Source organism: Scyliorhinus torazame, chromosome 15 (assembly GCF_047496885.1).
Source record: "Scyliorhinus torazame isolate Kashiwa2021f chromosome 15, sScyTor2.1, whole genome shotgun sequence".
NCBI classification, from domain to species: domain Eukaryota; kingdom Metazoa; phylum Chordata; class Chondrichthyes; order Carcharhiniformes; family Scyliorhinidae; genus Scyliorhinus; species Scyliorhinus torazame.
In genome coordinates this window covers 114,622,192-114,638,346 of record NC_092721.1, presented here as the reverse complement: position 1 = coordinate 114,638,346, position 16,155 = coordinate 114,622,192, and the positions used below count along the sequence as shown (strand labels likewise).

The window sequence follows — 16,155 nt, the reverse complement described above, 5'->3', positions numbered from 1 at the left end:
AATGGCCTCCTTCTGCACTGTAAATTCAATGATAATCTATGATTAATCTAGGACAAAGGTTCGGCACAACATCGTGGGCCGAAGGGCCTGTTCTGTGCTGTATTTTCTATGTTCTATTATCTAGTCTTGATGAAAGATCATAGGCCTGAAACACCAACACTATGTTTCTCTGGATGCTGCCAGACCTGTTGACGTTTTCAGTATTTTCTTTAAGAAGCTTTGAACCCGGGCGGCACGGTGGTGCAGTGATTAGCACTAAAAAGCTGCTCTTTTTCTAAAATGTGCAAGGGATTCAAAACACTGAACTGGATTGGATTTATTTATTGTCACGTGTACCAAGGTACAGTGAAAAATATTTTTCTGCGAGCAGCTCAACAGATCATTAAAAGGAAATAAAAGAAAATACATAATAGGAACGATTGTTAAGTAAAAAGTGGATCTGTTAGGGAAAGCTCGGAGCGAGTCGCCATGCTCCGGCGCCATCTTGTGCCACATTATTTCATCTTCCTGTAATTACGCATGGACTATTATTAAATTTTTTAAACTTGTTTCATCCTGTTGAAAAGCACGGAAGTGAGCTTAACATCCGGTTGCGGTACAATGTTGAAGTAAAATATATTTCATTGTACAGCAGTTAACCAAAATATTTTATTACACTTTTGCTTTGGTATAACAACCCCAGGAACAAAAATAATTCTTGCAAGGGCTGCTTTCACAAGGAAAAGTAATTATCTAGATCTGTGCTTATAAACTTTCATCAATTTTTCTAACCAAGATTTTAAAAAATTATTTCACGAGATGTCAATGCCACTAGCAAGGCCAGCATTTGTTGTGCATCCATTATTGCCCTTGAGTAAGTGTTGGTGAGTTGCCTTCTTGAAGTGTTGCAGTCCGTGTAGTTAGGAAGGGAATTTAAGGTCAATGCAGAATGAAAGATCAAGATGGTAATTCCACTAGATATTTTAAAGATAAACTTGAAATTTGACTTTATGGAAATATGAAATTGAATATTTATTTCACACACGAGACACGAATAGCAGCTCTAGTTTCAGTGGCTTTTTACTCCAATGGCTGCAAGTGACGTCTTATAATCAATTCCCCGGTGCTCTTCAGGTAAGTGTCAGCTAGTTCCTGCTCTGTTGGAAGTCCCTGTGGCAATTTCAGAGGTTGCACTCTGCAAAGATATTGAAAATATTTATCACAACATTTGAATTACAACTTCAAAAATCAAGACAAAGAAAATGTTATTGTATTTGTATTCACCAACCTTATAAGATGCTTAATGACTTTTAGTTTATTGTTAACTGATGGAACATTCTTATGGATCCGTGGTTGATTTGACTGGTAAAATAAGGAGGATTTGTTTGAAATTCAAAATGCATTATAACAATATATGATAATTCAGTTGAATTGAATCTAAACATTTAATTTCTAAATGGGAAACACCAGAATTTAACATATTAGCGTCCTAAATACTTTGTTTCTAGCATGACAAAGGATAAGATTTTGTGTTGAATGGCTCAAACAGAAAACTCCTAATCCGTCACAACACCAGTCAGTGTTATTAAAATACTGAGACATTTTCAAATTGCTAATTTCCTCTACCAGTTTTTTAAGGGCCCTTCCTGTTTATTCCCTTGTTTTCCCTTTTCTTTTATTTTGCCGTTACATTTTTGATCCGTGGATGATTTACAGGCACGTCTTTAAGGCAGCCTGCTATTTTAATTCAAACAGAAGAAAACGATAGCCTGTGCCGTTAATTCAAACAGCAGGATCCAGAAAGCTGTGATTGGAAATTCGCTACTCTCCGTGATGACTCAGGTTGCAATTATACAGGGCCTTGGTGAGGCCACACCTAGAATATCGTGTGCAGATTTGGTCTCCTTTTCTGAGTAAGGATGTTCTTGCTCTTGAAGGAGTGCAGCGAAGATTTACCAGACTGATTCCAGGGATGGCGGGACTGTCATATGAGGAGAGATTGACTAGGTTAGGATTATTCTCGCTGGAGTTCAGAAGAATTAGGGGGGGTTCTCAAATTGAGTTAGAAAATTCTAACAGGACTAGACAGGGTAGATGCAGGGAAGATGTTACCAATGGTGGGTGTGTACAGAACCAGGGGTCACAGTCTGAGGATTCAGGGTAAACCATTTCAGACAGAGATGAGGAAACATTTCTTCACCCAAAGAGTGGTGAGCCTGTGGAATTCATTACCACAGGAAGTAGTTGATGCTAAAACATTGAATATATTCAAGAGGCGGCTAGATATAGCACTTGAGGCGAATGGGTTCAAAGGCTATGGGGAGAAAGCAGGATTAGGCTATTGAGTTGGATGGTCAGCCATGATCGTGATAAATGGCGGAACAGGCTCGAAGGGCCAAAAGGCCTCCTCCTATCTTCTATGTATCTATGTTTGGTGTGGCTGGTGCCTACGGCGCCTAATAAATTGGCTCAAACGTCTGTGCTCTGCCCGGTAAAAGGTGGCGATTGGATATTATGCTGCTAGAATGTTTTTCAGAGCTACTAGGTTCCATTTTAGTTTCATTTTATGGTTCTGGCAGTGGAGGGAAATATTGGGCAGGATTCTCCGATCGTCGACGCCGAATTAGTGTTCGACGATCGACGGGAAAATCCCCGCTTCCGCCGAAATCAGGGACGGTGGAGCTTTTGCAACGCTCCTCCCCCTCCAAAGTGGCGTATTCTAGGAGTGCGCCACATCAACAGCCTCAGAACGTTGCCTGAGGCCCACCCCCCGATGCTCCTCCCCAACCGACCGAGTTCCCGATGACGTGGGTCTCTCATAGTATTACCTGTCGGGAACTCGGCGTGGTGGCTGCGGACTCAGTCCTGCGCCGCGACAGTCGGGAGAGGGCCAATCCGCGGGCAGCAGGGACTCTGGCAGGGGCTGGTAGCACTGTTGGGAGGTGGTCCGGGGCTCACGAGCTGGCCAAAGGGGGGGGGGGCATTATTTTGCAGGCCAGGTCGGCGCGCAGCCGGTGCCATGTTGCACGCTGCGGCCTCTGCAGGCTGCCGCCGTGCACATGCGTGGCCATGGACCCGACAATTCTCCGGGCCGTATCGGCCAAATGGAGGATCGTGGCCATTTTGCACCCAACGTTCGGTTATAAAAGGCCACCATTCCCACGCCGGCGTCAGGACGTAGCCTGAGAATCTGAGAATCCAGCCCAGCGACTCCAGAAAACTGCTGCTAAGCCTGTCCAGAAAAGATCCAGTTAACTTTCTCTCTCCAATAAGCCTGTGGGTGTTGATCCCTGAAAACAGGGACTGAAGGCTGCCACAAACTAAGAGCAAGTCTGATGAAACAGGGACTCTGTCTCATCAGAAAAATTGTGAGTACAGGCTACAAAACAAGAACTGTGATTCTCAAGCTTACTGTGGAGAAAGCCTGCAAGGACTGATCATCTGAAGCAAAGACTCTTTTCTCTTTCATTCACATTCTCCACCCCCCCCCCCCCCCCCCCCCTGTGTTTGTCTGTCACGTGTGTGTAGAGAGGCTGGGGGGAGGCACATGGGACTGGAATTGACCGTGCACTTGCCCAGGGTGGTGCAACATAATTTTGGAGCTCAAGTCCAGGGTTTTGGAAAGTAGGCAGCGAAGTTTGGGTTACAGCGCAAATTAAAAGAGACATCAGGTTTGTAGTGATATAACAAGATGGGTCTGGAAGCTAAGATTTTTCTCGAGGTAGACGACTTATCTCTGCTTTATTTAAAAGAGCATTGCAAAGACAAGCTAGTCGAAATGATAGGTGCATTAGAAATAGATGTACTAAAAAGATGGAGATAACTGAAGTGACTGTTCAACATTTAAATTGCAAAGAAATGCAGGAAACACAGCCTGTGTTAGGCAACAATCAGTAGAATTGGCTAAAATTCAGTTACTAAGGAACTAGTGGAGGTGCAGCGACGAGAGGCGCGGCGGTGCAGCGACGAGAGGCGCGGCGGTGCAGCGACGAGAGGCGCGGCGGTGCAGCGACGAGAGGCGCGGCGGTGCAGCGACGAGAGGCGCGGCGGTGCAGCGACGAGAGGCGCGGCGGTGCAGCGACGAGAGGCGCGGCGGTGCAGCGACGAGAGGCGCGGCGGTGCAGCGACGAGAGGCGCGGCGGTGCAGCGACGAGAGGCGCGGCGGTGCAGCGACGAGAGGCGCGGCGGTGCAGCGACGAGAGGCGCGGCGGTGCAGCGACGAGAGGCGCGGCGGTGCAGCGACGAGAGGCGCGGCGGTGCAGCGACGAGAGGCGCGGCGGTGCAGCGACGAGAGGCGCGGCGGTGCAGCGACGAGAGGCGCGGCGGTGCAGCGACGAGAGGCGCGGCGGTGCAGCGACGAGAGGCGCGGCGGTGCAGCGACGAGAGGCGCGGCGGTGCAGCGACGAGAGGCGCGGCGGTGCAGCGACGAGAGGCGCGGCGGTGCAGCGACGAGAGGCGCGGCGGTGCAGCGACGAGAGGCGCGGCGGTGCAGCGACGAGAGGCGCGGCGGTGCAGCGACGAGAGGCGCGGCGGTGCAGCGACGAGAGGCGCGGCGGTGCAGCGACGAGAGGCGCGGCGGTGCAGCGACGAGAGGCGCGGCGGTGCAGCGACGAGAGGCGCGGAGGTGCAGCGACGAGAGGCGCGGAGGTGCAGCGACGAGAGGCGCGGAGGTGCAGCGACGAGAGGCGCGGAGGTGCAGCGACGAGAGGCGCGGAGGTGCAGCGACGAGAGGCGCGGAGGTGCAGCGACGAGAGGCGCGGAGGTGCAGCGACGAGAGGCGCGGAGGTGCAGCGACGAGAGGCGCGGAGGTGCAGCGACGAGAGGCGCGGAGGTGCAGCGACGAGAGGCGCGGAGGTGCAGCGACGAGAGGCGCGGAGGTGCAGCGACGAGAGGCGCGGAGGTGCAGCGACGAGAGGCGCGGAGGTGCAGCGACGAGAGGCGCGGAGGTGCAGCGACGAGAGGCGCGGAGGCGCAGAGGCGCAGCGACGAGAGGCGCGGAGGCGCAGAGGCGCAGCGACGAGAGGCGCGGAGGCGCAGAGGCGCAGCGACGAGAGGCGCGGAGGCGCAGAGGCGCAGCGACGAGAGGCGCGGAGGCGCAGAGGCGCAGCGACGAGAGGCGCGGAGGCGCAGAGGCGCAGCGACGAGAGGCGCGGAGGCGCAGAGGCGCAGCGACGAGAGGCGCGGAGGCGCAGAGGCGCAGCGACGAGAGGCGCGGAGGCGCAGAGGCGCAGCGACGAGAGGCGCGGAGGCGCAGCGACGAGAGGCGCGGAGGCGCAGCGACGAGAGGCGCGGAGGCGCAGCGACGAGAGGCGCGGAGGCGCAGCGACGAGAGGCGCGGAGGCGCAGCGACGAGAGGCGCGGAGGCGCAGCGACGAGAGGCGCGGAGGCGCAGCGACGAGAGGCGCGGAGGCGCAGCGACGAGAGGCGCGGAGGCGCAGCGACGAGAGGCGCGGAGGCGCAGCGACGAGAGGCGCGGAGGCGCAGCGACGAGAGGCGCGGAGGCGCAGCGACGAGAGGCGCGGAGGCGCAGCGACGAGAGGCGCGGAGGCGCAGCGACGAGAGGCGCGGAGGCGCAGCGACGAGAGGCGCGGAGGCGCAGCGACGAGAGGCGCGGAGGCGCAGCGACGAGAGGCGCGGAGGCGCAGCGACGAGAGGCGCGGAGGCGCAGCGACGAGAGGCGCGGAGGCGCAGCGACGAGAGGCGCGGAGGCGCAGCGACGAGAGGCGCGGAGGCGCAGCGACGAGAGGCGCGGAGGCGCAGCGACGAGAGGCGCGGAGGCGCAGCGACGAGAGGCGCGGAGGCGCAGCGACGAGAGGCGCGGAGGCGCAGCGACGAGAGGCGCGGAGGCGCAGCGACGAGAGGCGCGGAGGCGCAGCGACGAGAGGCGCGGAGGCGCAGCGACGAGAGGCGCGGAGGCGCAGCGACGAGAGGCGCGGAGGCGCAGCGACGAGAGGCGCGGAGGCGCAGCGACGAGAGGCGCGGAGGCGCAGCGACGAGAGGCGCGGAGGCGCAGCGACGAGAGGCGCGGAGGCGCAGCGACGAGAGGCGCGGAGGCGCAGCGACGAGAGGCGCGGAGGCGCAGCGACGAGAGGCGCGGAGGCGCAGCGACGAGAGGCGCGGAGGCGCAGCGACGAGAGGCGCGGAGGCGCAGCGACGAGAGGCGCGGAGGCGCAGCGACGAGAGGCGCGGAGGCGCAGCGACGAGAGGCGCGGAGGCGCAGCGACGAGAGGCGCGGAGGCGCAGCGACGAGAGGCGCGGAGGCGCAGCGACGAGAGGCGCGGAGGCGCAGCGACGAGAGGCGCGGAGGCGCAGCGACGAGAGGCGCGGAGGCGCAGCGACGAGAGGCGCGGAGGCGCAGCGACGAGAGGCGCGGAGGCGCAGCGACGAGAGGCGCGGAGGCGCAGCGACGAGAGGCGCGGAGGCGCAGCGACGAGAGGCGCGGAGGCGCAGCGACGAGAGGCGCGGAGGCGCAGCGACGAGAGGCGCGGAGGCGCAGCGACGAGAGGCGCGGAGGCGCAGCGACGAGAGGCGCGGAGGCGCAGCGACGAGAGGCGCGGAGGCGCAGCGACGAGAGGCGCGGAGGCGCAGCGACGAGAGGCGCGGAGGCGCAGCGACGAGAGGCGCGGAGGCGCAGCGACGAGAGGCGCGGAGGCGCAGCGACGAGAGGCGCGGAGGCGCAGCGACGAGAGGCGCGGAGGCGCAGCGACGAGAGGCGCGGAGGCGCAGCGACGAGAGGCGCGGAGGCGCAGCGACGAGAGGCGCGGAGGCGCAGCGACGAGAGGCGCGGAGGCGCAGCGACGAGAGGCGCGGAGGCGCAGCGACGAGAGGCGCGGAGGCGCAGCGACGAGAGGCGCGGAGGCGCAGCGACGAGAGGCGCGGAGGCGCAGCGACGAGAGGCGCGGAGGCGCAGCGACGAGAGGCGCGGAGGCGCAGCGACGAGAGGCGCGGAGGCGCAGCGACGAGAGGCGCGGAGGCGCAGCGACGAGAGGCGCGGAGGCGCAGCGACGAGAGGCGCGGAGGCGCAGCGACGAGAGGCGCGGAGGCGCAGCGACGAGAGGCGCGGAGGCGCAGCGACGAGAGGCGCGGAGGCGCAGCGACGAGAGGCGCGGAGGCGCAGCGACGAGAGGCGCGGAGGCGCAGCGACGAGAGGCGCGGAGGCGCAGCGACGAGAGGCGCGGAGGCGCAGCGACGAGAGGCGCGGAGGCGCAGCGACGAGAGGCGCGGAGGCGCAGCGACGAGAGGCGCGGAGGCGCAGCGACGAGAGGCGCGGAGGCGCAGCGACGAGAGGCGCGGAGGCGCAGCGACGAGAGGCGCGGAGGCGCAGCGACGAGAGGCGCGGAGGCGCAGCGACGAGAGGCGCGGAGGCGCAGCGACGAGAGGCGCGGAGGCGCAGCGACGAGAGGCGCGGAGGCGCAGCGACGAGAGGCGCGGAGGCGCAGCGACGAGAGGCGCGGAGGCGCAGCGACGAGAGGCGCGGAGGCGCAGCGACGAGAGGCGCGGAGGCGCAGCGACGAGAGGCGCGGAGGCGCAGCGACGAGAGGCGCGGAGGCGCAGCGACGAGAGGCGCGGAGGCGCAGCGACGAGAGGCGCGGAGGCGCAGCGACGAGAGGCGCGGAGGAGCAGCGACGAGAGGCGCGGAGGCGCAGCGACGAGAGGCGCGGAGGCGCAGCGACGAGAGGCGCGGAGGCGCAGCGACGAGAGGCGCGGAGGCGCAGCGACGAGAGGCGCGGAGGCGCAGCGACGAGAGACGCGGAGGCGCAGCGACGAGAGACGCGGAGGCGCAGCGACGAGAGACGCGGAGGCGCAGCGACGAGAGACGCGGAGATGCAGCGACGAGAGACGCGGAGATGCAGCGACGAGAGACGCGGAGATGCAGCGACGAGAGACGCGGAGATGCAGCGTCGAGAGACGCGGAGATGCAGCGACGAGAGACGCGGAGATGCAGCGACGAGAGACGCGGAGATGCAGCGTCGAGAGACGCGGAGATGCAGCGACGAGAGACGCGGAGATGCAGCGTCGAGAGACGCGGAGATGCAGCGACGAGAGACGCGGAGATGCAGCGACGAGAGACGCGGAGATGCAGCGACGAGAGACGCGGAGATGCAGCGACGAGAGACGCGGAGATGCAGCGACGAGAGACGCGGAGATGCAGCGGAATTTTGGTGGCAGCCATTGGCTGAGTGGTCACATGAAAGGTGCCTCTCAGCTAATGCCTTTTAACCCCAACAATCGGGCACCAAAAGTACTCTTATTTCCCCAGATTAACCCCCCATCGACTGCCAAGTAGAATGGGAAAGAATCAGCCGCCCAGCTGAAAGCCAGTAAAGATGAGGGGATGGAAACCTCAGCCTTGGAGCAGGGAACCGCACATGGAGCCACAGGGCCAACCTCATAGAGCTCCCAGCACAGACCCAGGTGCTGATGGACAAGTTGACATGCTTCATCACCTCCGAGCTCCAGAGACACAGGGAGGAGAGTGGAAAATACTCCCACATCTATCAAGGAGGCAGTGGAAGCCGCGATGGCCACCATAAAGGAGGCAATGGACAATATGGAGTGGAGGCTAGAGGCCCAGGAAAATACGACACCGGAGCTTGAAAAAGTCACCACGGACCAAGGGGACCAGGTCGCGCCACTCGAGGACGAGGTGCGAGCCTAGTCAAGACCCAGAAGGGGTTGAAGGATAAGTCGATGATCAGGAGAATCGATTGTGTCGGCAAAACCAGAGAATCATGGAACTGTTGGAGGGAATAGAGGGAAGAAACCCCACAGAATACGTAGCAGCGATGCTCGGGAAGCTAGTCAGGGAGGAGGGCTTTGGCAAGCCCTCAGAGGTAGACTTCATCTGGGGGGGGGGGGGGGGGGGGGGGAAGTGTTCCTAGGATATCCGAGACCATCTTACAGCAAGGGCAAGACGTGGGAGGCCTGGCCCTACCGAACCTCCTATTCTACCCTGGACAGCAACCCTGGAGAGGGTGAGGGGGTGGCTAAGAGAGCGGGAGGTGGGCTGGGTCCGAATGGAGGCGGCCTCCTGCATGAGGACGTCTCTATGAGCACAGGGCACCACACTACTCCCGGCCTCCTCCCACACACACACACACACACACACACACACCAGGGACTTGGTGGTAGTGGCCACATTAAGGACACGGAACCAGCTCAGGCGCCAATTCAAGTTTGACGAGATGTCCGTAGAGGCCCCAATCTCCAAGACCACAGGTTCACACTGGCGTGGATAGACACCACATTTGTGATGTGGAGGGAGGACAGATGGGCACTGAGAGTGAAGGACATGTACATGGACAATAGATTGACGACCCTAGGAAAACTCTCAGGAGGCTTCAACTCCCAAAAGGGATTAAGCTCAAATACCTGCAGCACCTACATGTTCTGGTCTTGCCCCAGACTCGGAATTCTGGACATCCTTTTTCAAAGCCATGTCCAGCGTCGTGCGGGTCGGGCTGGAGTTGTGCCCATCTGTGGTGGTCTTGGGGTGTCAGAGCATCCAGAGCTCTGGACAGGGAAGGGGACAAATGCCCTGGTCTTCATCTCACTGATCGCCAAGCAGAGACTACTGCTAGGCTGGAAGTCAACAGCGCCACACAGGGCACCAGTGTGGCTCTCAGACTTGACGGAGTTCATGAAAACTGGGAAAAATAAAATTCTCGATAAGGGAGTCCGAAGAAAGATTCCACGCCACGTGGAAAAGGTTCACAAACATATTCGCAGACCTGTTTGTAACCAGCAACTAACTTACCCGGATGGGGGGGGGGGGGGGTCACAGGCAGTGACCCAAGCCAGGAATCGAACCTGGGACTCTGGAGCTATGAAGCAATGGTGCTAACCATTATGCTACCGTGCCACCTTAGAATGGAACCCAGAGGCGATATGTTTAAATTTATAGAGGCTGTTCTAAGATTCGATGAGAAGGAGGTAAGAAAACTTTTTTTTTTTTTAAAAAAGGGCTTGTGAGAAAATAGCAATCCAAATGGAGTGGCCAAGAGAAAAGTGGACATTACCCATGCACAGTAAATTTATGGGGGCAAGCAGTTTATGCTTCCGTCAGAGCGGTAATCTAAGGATTATGAAGCGGTAAAAAAGGCTACTCTGGATACATACAAATTGGTTCCCGGAGCACATAGGAATTTTGGAATTTGGAACAGACTTCTGCTGAATTTGAATGGGTGAAGCAGAATAATTTTGATAGGTGGGTATGAGCGTTGGGTGTTGAAACTACCCATGAGGCTCTGAGAGGGGTGATTCTCTTAGAAGAATTTGGGCAGCAAGGTAGCACAAGTGGATAGCACTGTGGCTTTATAGCGCCAGGGTCTCGGGTTCGATTCCCTGCTGAGTCACCGTCTGTGCGGAGTCTGCACGTTCTCCCTGTGTCTGCGTGGGTTTCCTCCGGGTGCTCCGGTTTCCTCCCACAGTCCAAAGACGTGCAGGTTAGGTGGATTGGCTATGCTAAATTGCCCTTGTGTGTCCAAAAAGGTTAGGAGGGGTTAGTGGATTACGGGAGTAGGGTGGAAGTTAGGGCTTAATGTGGGTCAGTGCAGACTCGATGGGCCGAAGGGCCTCCTTCTGCACTGTATGTTCTAGGAGTACTCTGAGTAAGAATTTAAGAATTCCCTGCCTCCTATATAGTAAGACCCATGTTTTTTTTAAATTTGTTTTTATTCAAAATTATTCAATAATTTTTACAAACCACTACAAAAAGACAAATAACGAAAAGAAAACATAGCAATAAAACAGAAAACAACTTAACCATTTAACAAAACAAGATGGGGTATCTGCCCTTTACAAAAGAAATCCATCCACCACCCAAACCAGGGCCGTGTGGGTCGGGATGGAGTCGTGCCCACCTCTACCACCCCCCCCCCCCCCCCCCCACCCCGTGTTGCTGCTGCTATTGACCTCCACCTAACGTTCCGCGAGAAAGTCAAGGAACGGTTGCCACCGCCTGGAGAACCCCTGCACAGACCCTCGCAAGGCAAACTTTATCTTCTCCAACCTGAGAAATCCCGCCATGTCACTAACCCAAGCCTCTACGCTTGGGGTTTCGCGTCCCTCCACATTAACAAGAGCTTTCTCCGGGCTACCAAGGAGGCAAAGGCCAGATCTCCGGCCTCTTTGGACTCCTGCACTCCCGGATCATCTGATACCCCATATATCGCTATCCCCCAGCTCGGTTTTACCCGAGTATCCAAGACCTTGGACATAGCCTTTGCGAAACCTTTCCAAAATCCTGTAAGTGCCGGGCATGCCCAGAACATATGGACATGGTTTGCTGGGCTCCCTGAACACCTCACACACCTGTTCTCCACCCCAAAGAACTTACTCATTCTCGCCACTGTCATATGCGCCCGGTGCACCACCTTAAACTGAATCAGGCGAAGCCTGGCACAAGATGAGGAGGAATTGACCCTGCCCAAGGAGTCAGCACACAGGCCCTCATCCAGTTCCTCCTCCCACTTGCCCTTCAAATCCTCCACCGAGGCCTCCTCAGTCTCCTGCAGATCCTGATATATTTCCGATATCTTGCCATCCCCTACCCACATGCCCGAGACCACCCTTGCCTGTAACCTCCGGGCAGGCAGCAGCAGGAATTCCCCCACCTGCTTTTTCACGAACGCCCGAACCTGCATGTACCTAAAGGTATTCCCCGGGGGTAGCCCAAATTTCTCCTCCAGCGCCCTCAGACTAGCAAAAGTCCCACATCCTTTTGATACCCGCCCTGTGCCAACTTAGGAACTCCCCCATCTATTCTACCCGGAACGAACCTGTGATCGTTCCGTATCGGGCCCAGACTGAAGCCCAAGCCTCCCCCTGTGCCGTCTCCACTGCCCCCAGATCCTCAATGTCGCCGCCACCACCGGGCTCGTGGTAAACCGCGTCGGCGGAAGCGGCAACGGCGCCGTTATCAGTGCCCCCAAGCTAGTATCTTTACAAGACGCCGCTTCCAACCGTTTCCACGCTGCCCCCTCTCCCTCCATTACCCATTTCCGAATCATGGATATAGTCGCTGCCCAGTAATAGCTGCAAAGGATTGCGCTCCAAGGACCGTCTCTTAACATGCGGGGTCCTGTTTGCCCACACAAATCACGTAATAATCCTATTTACCCGCTTGAAAAAGGACTTGGGGATCAGAATGGGAAGGCACTGGAAGACGAACAAGAACCTGGGGAGGACCGTCATCTTTACGGACTGCACCCCGCCCGCCAGGGAAAGCGGCAGCATGTCCAACCTCTTAAAGTCCTCCTCCATCTGATCCACCAGTCGAGCTAAATTGAGCTTGTGCAGGACCCCCCAGCTCTTAGCCACCTGAATGCCCAAGTAGCGAAAGCTCCTCTCCACCATCTTAAGCGTAGCTCTCCCAGTCTCTTTTCCTGGTCCCTCGCATGTATCACAAAAAGCTCGCTTTTTCCAACATTCAGCTTATACCCCGAAAAGCCTCCAAAATCCCCAAGAATCTGCATGACCTCCCCCAGATCCGCAATGTACAGGAGCAGGTCATCCGCATACAGTGAAACACGATGCTCCTCCCCTCCCCGAACCAACCCCCTACAGTTTCTGGACTCCCTCAACACCATGGCCAGCGGCTCAATCGCCAGAGCAAACATCAGGGGGGGGGGGGGGGGAGACAGGGGACATCACTGCCTCGTCCCTCGATGTAATCTAAAGTTCCCCGACCGCAGCCGGTTCGTCGACACACTCGCTACCAGGGCCTGATACAACAATTTGACCCACCCTATAAATTCCTCTCCAAACCCAAATCTGCCTAACACTTCCCACAGTACTCCCACTCCACCCGATCGAAGGCTTTCTCTGCGTCCATTGCCGCTACCACTTCTGCATCCCCCCCTTCCGAGGGCATCATGTGCACATTCAGGAGCCTCCGCACATTCGTATTCAACTGCCTGCCCTTCACAAACCCCGTCTGATCCTCATTGATCACTCCCGGGACACAGTCCTCAATCCTAGTGGCCAAAAGCTTGGCATCCACATTAAGGAGCGAAATCGCCCTATAGGAGCCACATTGCAACGGGTCCTTATCTCGCTTGAAGATAAGCGAGATCAGAGCCTGCGACATAGTCGGGGGAAGGGATCCCTTTTCCTTAGCCCCACTGAAAGTCCTCAACAACAGCGGACCCAGCAGCTCTGAGAATTTCCTATAAAACTCTACGTGATACCCATCCGGTCCCGGGGCCTTGCCCGCCTGCATACCCCCTAACCGCTTAACCAGTTCCTCCATCTCAATTGGGGGCCCCAATCCCTCAATCTGTGGAAACCTCAGTTGGTCCAGGAACTGCCACATTCCCCCCCCCCTCCGGCAGTTCTGACTCGTACAATTTGCCATAAAAGTCCTTGAAGACCTCGTTAATCCTTGCCGAGCTCAGCACCGTGTTACCCCCCCCCCCATCTCTAATTCCCCCAATCTCCCTGGCCGCCTCTCTCTTCCGCAGCTGATGCGCCAGCATCCTACTTGCCTTCTCCCCATACTCGCACACTGCTCCCTGTACCTTCCTCAACTGAGCCTCAGCCTTCCCCGTGGTAAGCAAGTCAAACTCCGCCTGCAGGCTCCGGCGCTCCTTCAACAACTCCTCCTCGGGGGATTCCGCATACCTCCTGTCCACCCTAGGTATCTTCCCCACCAATCTCTCCCTCTCCATCCTAGCCCTTCTCTCTGTGGGTCCTGACTGAAATTAGCTCCCCTCTGACAACTGCCTTCAGCGCCTCCCAGACCACACTCACCGAAACCTCCCCATTATCATTGGTCTCCACATAGCTTTGGATACACCTCCGAACCCGCCCACAGACCTCCTCGTCCGCCAGTAGTCCCACGTCCATTCTCCACAGAGGGCGTTAGCCTCTCTCCTCCCCCAGCCCCAACTCCACCCACTGTGGGGCATGGTCCAAGATCGCAATGGCCGAATACTCCACCCCCTCCACTCTCGGGATTAGCGCCCTACTTACCACAAAACAATCAATCCGCGAGTACGCCTTATGCATATGGGAGAAGAAGGAAAACTCCTTCGCCCTCGGCCTGGTAAATCTCCACGGATCCACTCTCCCCATCTGGTCCATGAACCCCCTCAGGACCTTGGCCGCTGCTGGCCTCTTACCCGATCTCGACCTAGACCGTTCCAGTGAGGCCAGCAGCACGGTTCAATTCCCGTACCAGCCTCCCCGAACAGGCACCGGAATGTGGCGTCTAGGGGCTTTTCACAGTAACTTCATTTGAAGCCTACTTGTGACAATAAGCGATTTTCATTTCATTTCATGGACAGTGTTAAAGCCCCCCCCCACCATTACCAAACTGCATGACTCCTGGGGCGTCATTCTCCGCCGGCGGGAGTCTCCGTTTTGCCAGCGCCCGGGGGTTTCCCGACGGCGTGGGGCTGCCCCACAATGGGAAACCCCATTGACCGGCCGGTGTTACGGAGACTCCCGCCGGCCGGTCGGGGCAGAAATGTGGCGGGGCGGGTAGGAGAATTTCGCCCCAGATCCGGAATCCTACTCAACATCCGCTTCATGAACCCTGCATCGTCCCAGTTCGAAGTGTACACATTCACTAGCACCACCCGGGCCCCCTGCAACTCACCATAACATATCGACCCCCTTTATCTGCCACAATCCCCGCCGCCTCAAATGCCACCCGCTTGCTCACCAAAATTGCGACCCCCCCCTGTTCTTCGTATCCAGCCCAGAGTGGAAAACCTGCCCCACCCATCCTTTCCTCAGCCTGGTTTGATCCGCGATCTTCAGGTGCGTTTCTTGTTGCATGGCTACGTCTGCCTTTAGCCCCTTTAAGTACGAAAACACACGGGCCCTCTTGACTGGCCCATTCAGACCTCTCACGTTCCACGTAATCAGCCTGGTCGGGGGGCTACCCAACCCCCCTGCCGACTAGCCATCTTTCTTAGGCCAGCCACGTGCCCGCGCCTCCCGCACCCTCCAACTCCCCAGGCGGAGGCTCCCCGTCCCGACTGTCCCCTTTAACATCGATTCCCCTCAGTCAGCACAGCAGCATCCCAGCCCCCCCCTTAACCCCCTCCCCAATCAAGCATCCGCTTAACCCCCCTATCCACCCCCAATTGCACTCCCGTAACTCAGCTGACTCATGCTGACCCCGGCTGCTCCCGCCTCCACCTCCAATCCCCCTGTGGGTTCCCCGTACAAATTTCCAACCCCCCCCCCCCACCTAAGTGGGGTAGAGAGGGTCTCCCCCCCCCTACACCCCGTGTGAACAGAGAAATAAAAACAAACAAAGTACCGTACACCCAAACCTCCAGCTTCAAGTGCCACCCCACCATTTTGTGGGTAAACCGCGCTCCCTGTCTGGGCCGACCCCACCTCCTGTGACACAGCTCTTCCCAACTGCGACCTCGCCTAAAGCCTCAAGGGCCCAGGGCAAAGGGGCCACAAAAACACAAGAAAACACAGGGGAAACCCCAACATAACACCGCCCCTTCCTCCCCCACCAACAACCCCCACAACATACTGCAGTCCATTAACTCAAGTCCAGCTTCTCATTCTTGATGAAAGTCCACGCCTCGTCCGGCATGTCGAAATAGTGGTGCCGGTCCGGATATGTAACCCACAGCCTCGCCGGTTGTAACAGCCCGAACTTCACCCCCTTTCCGTGGACGACCGCCTTGGCAGGGTTGAATCCCGCACGCTTCTTGGCCAGCTCTGCACGCCAGTCCTGATAAATACAGATCTCGGTGTTCTCCCACCTGCTGCTCCGCTCCTTCTTCGCCCATCGCAGGACACACTCCTTGTCGGTGAAGCGGTGGAACCTTACCACCATAGCTCTCAGCGGCTCGTTCGCCCTCGGCCTCCTTGCCAGGACTCTGTGCGCCCCATCGAGCTCCAGGGGCCGCGGGAAAGCCCCTGCGCCCATCAGCGTACCCAGCATTGTGGTCACATACGCCCTAGCATCCGACCCCTCCACGACTTCGGGGAGACCCAGAAACCGCAGGCTCTGCCTCCTTGACCTATTCTCCAGGTCCTCCAGCTTCTCCTGCCATTTTTTATGCAGCGCCTCGTGCGTCTCCACTCTAACTGCCAAGCCCAGAATCTCGTCCTCATTATCAGAGGCCTTCTGCTGCACCCCCTTGATCGCCGCCCCCTGCATCTTCTGGGTCTCCACCAACCTTTCAATCAACGCCTTCA

General features: G+C 57.8%; 1 protein-coding gene across 1 annotated transcript in view; it reads right to left on the bottom strand.

Annotated features, from left to right (window-relative positions):
• Nucleotides 1-634: 634 nt before the first annotated feature.
• Nucleotides 635-16,155, bottom strand: part of mrpl30 (mitochondrial ribosomal protein L30) — a 38,089-nt gene continuing 22,568 nt past the window's right edge. Inside the window, exons 4-5 of the mRNA XM_072476583.1 lie at nucleotides 1,268-1,341; nucleotides 635-1,174 (exon numbers count right to left, since the gene is read on the bottom strand). Of these exons, the coding sequence (XP_072332684.1) occupies nucleotides 1,060-1,174; nucleotides 1,268-1,341 (189 nt within the window). The 3' untranslated portion in view covers nucleotides 635-1,059. The remainder of the gene's footprint in view (nucleotides 1,175-1,267; nucleotides 1,342-16,155) is intronic.